Raw genomic sequence first — 3331 nt, 5'->3', positions numbered from 1 at the left:
TTTTTGTATTTTTAGTAGAGACGGGGTTTCATCGTGTTAGCCAGGCTGGTCTCAATCTCCTGACTTCGTGATCCGCCTGCCATGGCCTCCCAAAGTGCTGGGATTACAGGCGTGAGCCACCGCGCCTGGCCAAGTTGTTGTTTTTCATGCAGAAAGCATGGAGACTTCTATTTTATTTCTGGAGATGGGGGTCTCGCTATGTTGCCCAGGCTGGAAGGCAATGGTTATTCACAGGCATGATCATAGCTCAATGCAGCTGGAAACTCCAGACCTCAGGCAATTCTCCTGTCTCAACCTCCTGAATAGCTGTGTGCACCACTGAGCCCAGCAGGCATGGAGATTTTGGACTGTTCTGCACATGGAAATGGGAAGCATTAAGAAAGCTGTCTGGGAACTCTGCACAGGTATTTTGCCTGCTAGGCCTGCTTCTGGTGAGGAGGCAGGAGTGGGCCGTTAAGCTGGGTGTCTCACGAATGCTGGAAAGTAGAGGGTTCTGCTCTGAGGCACAAAAGCGGCAGCAGCAATTAATGCTCCCCCCTGGGCTACAAACTCCCTGAGGGCACATGTGCTTTCAGCTGGATGAGTGTCTGAACCCAGGACCAGTCAGCACTCACGGTAGACAGACACGAGGTTATACAGGGCCCAGGTTGCCCAGTGCTGGCTGACAGGAGAGATTCCCTGGGGAAGGAGGCGGAGAATTGGTTCAAATGACCTGCAGGAAAAGAAATCAAGGTCACTGTGGATCCTGGGGGTGGGGAGTGTGTCTTTTCTTGTCTGAGGTTTCCTCCCACTGGGGAATCCTAGTGACCAACCATGACAGGCTGGCAGGATGCCAGGGAGAAGGGACAGCTGGCCCTGCATCCCACTGGCAGGCTGCACAACGAGGCTCCCTTGGAGAGAGGATAAAGGCACAAGCACATGAGGGAGGCAGAAGGGACCCAGATTAGGAGGAGCAGAAAGCTGGAGACCTCAGCAAGGAGCAGAGACCCAGCCTGGGGGAGAAGGGGAGAGGCACCCTGGGAACAGAAGCACATGTGACTGTTTTTTTTTTTTTTTGAGACGGAGTTTTGCTCTGTCGCCCAGGCTAGAATGCAGTGGAGCGATCTCCACTCATTGCAACCTCTGCCTCCTGGATTCAAGCAATTCTCCTGCCTCAGCCTCCTGAGTAGCTGGGACTACAGGCGTCTGCCACCACACCCAGCTAAGTTTTTTTTTTCCTTTTGAGACGGAGTCTTGCTCTGTTGCCCAGGCTGGAATGCAGTGGAGCGATCTCAGCTCACTACTAACTCCACTTCCTGGGTTCACATCATTCTCCTGCCTCAGCCTCCCGGGTAGCTGGGACTACAGGCACCCGCCACCACACTCGGCTAATTTTTTTGTATTTTTAGTAGAGACGGGGTTTCACCGTGTTATCCAGGATGGTCTCGATCTCCTGACCTCGTGATCTGCCGCGCCTCAGCCTCCCAAAGTGCTGGGATTACAGGCGTGTACCACCGTGCCTGGGCTAATTTTTGTATTTTTAGTAGAGACAGAGTTTCAGTATGTTGGCCAAATTGGTCTCGAGCTCTTGACCTCAACTGATCCGCCTGCCTCCGCTTCCGAAAGTGCTGGGATTATAAGCATGAACCATCGCGCATGCCACCACGCCCAGCTAATTTTGGGTTAGAGCATCATTTTGCTGTTGGCCAGGCTGGTCTTGAACCCCTGATCACCTGCCTCGGCCTCCCAAAGTGCTAGGATTACAGGCCACTGTGAATCACTGCACCCAGACTAATTTTTTTTTTTTTTTTAGCCACTGTGCCCGACCTTTTTTTTTTTTTGAGAAAGGGTCTCGTTCTGCTGCCCAGGCTGGAGTGCAGTGGCATGATCAGAGCTCACTGCAGCCTTGACCTTCCAGGCCATGCAAGTGCTCCTCCCACCTCAGCCTCCTGAGGAGCTGGGACTACAGGTGTGAGCCACTATGACTGAATAATTAAAAACAAAATTTTTTTGGCTGGGCGCAGTGGCTTACGCCTGTAATCCTACCACTTTGGGAGGCTGAGGCGGGTGGATTGCCTGAGCTCAGGAGTTTGAGCAAGCCTGGGCAACACAGTGAAACCCCGTCTCTACTAAAGTACAAAAAATTAGTTGGGCATGGCAGTGTGCACCTATAATCCCAGCTACTTGGGAGGCAGGAGAACCGCTTGAACCCGGGAGGTGAGGGTTGCAGTGAGCCAAGATTGCACCATTGCACTCCAGTCTGGGTGACAGTGTGAGACTCTGTATCAAAAAAATAAATTTTTTTGTAGAGGTGAGGGCTCAGGCTGGTTTCAAACTCCTGAGCTCAAGTGATCCTCCTGCCTCGGCCTCCCAAAGTGGCTGGGATTCTAGGCATGAGCCATTGCATCCGGCCTATGACTGCTCTTCTGACAAGGGCCTTCTGTGGGCCAGCATGGAGTCATGGTCCAAAAGCCTGAAACACGTGTGTGCAAAACTCCTCGGCCAGCGATTCTGCTTCCTTTCTCCCCAAGAACTATAGTACTTCGCGCATTGGCAAAGCTGTCAATGTCAGCCTGTTCCTCCCAGTATGGGTTTTCAACTGAAATGTTCATCTGTACAGGATGGTACGAAGAGACTGACTCCGTCCTAAAATGATGAGGGAGATCCTTGCCTGGTGATTGGCCATTCAGTCACAAAACAGTAGGCATTGATGCCAGCTTGACTTAAAGTAATGAAATCTGTGCATAGAAACACTGCTGGAAGAAGAGACACCAAAATGTCAACAGGGGTTCTCTTTCAGGGAGTGAGATTATGAACAATTCCTGTTTTCTTCTTCTCCTGTTTTTTTTTTTTTGAGATGGAGTATCACTCTATTGTTGCCCAGGCTGGAGTGCAGTGGTGAGTTCTTGGCTCACTGCAACCTCTGCCTTCTGGGTTCAAGTGATTCTCATGCCTCAGCCTCCCAAGTAGCTGGGATTACAGGTGCCCGCCAACATGCCTGGCTAATTTTTGTATTTTTAGCAGAGATGGGGTTTCACTGTGTTGGTCAGGCTGGTTTCGAACTCCTGACCTCAGGTGATCCGCCTGCCTTGGCCTCCCAAAGTGCTGGGATTAAAGGCGTGACCCTCTGTGCCTGGTCCTGTTTTTTTTTTTTTTTTTTTTTTTTTTTTTTTTTTGTTGTTTTTTAAAGAAATGGAGTCTCATTCTGTCTCCCAGGCTGGAGTGCAGTAGCGTAATGTTGGCTCACTACAGCCTCGACCACCTGGGCTCAAGTGATTCTCCTGCCTCAGCCTCCCCAGTAGGTGGGACTACGGGTGTGCACCATCATGCCTAGCTGATTTTTTTTTTTTTT

The 3331-nt window shown here is 50.9% G+C and overlaps 1 protein-coding gene across 1 annotated transcript in view; it reads right to left on the bottom strand.

The window, feature by feature from the left end:
• ZER1 (zyg-11 related, cell cycle regulator) overlaps positions 1-3331 on the bottom strand; it is a 50003-nt gene that overhangs the window by 5586 nt on the left and 41086 nt on the right. Inside the window, exon 14 of the mRNA XM_011931259.1 lies at positions 615-712. Within this exon, the coding sequence (XP_011786649.1) occupies positions 615-712 (98 nt within the window). The remainder of the gene's footprint in view (positions 1-614; positions 713-3331) is intronic.

Source organism: Colobus angolensis, unplaced genomic scaffold (assembly GCF_000951035.1).
Source record: "Colobus angolensis palliatus isolate OR3802 unplaced genomic scaffold, Cang.pa_1.0 Scaffold9, whole genome shotgun sequence".
In the NCBI taxonomy this organism is placed as follows: Eukaryota; Metazoa; Chordata; class Mammalia; order Primates; family Cercopithecidae; genus Colobus; species Colobus angolensis.
The sequence above is the reverse complement of the archived record's forward strand: the minus strand, read 5'-3'. Positions and strand labels throughout refer to the sequence as shown.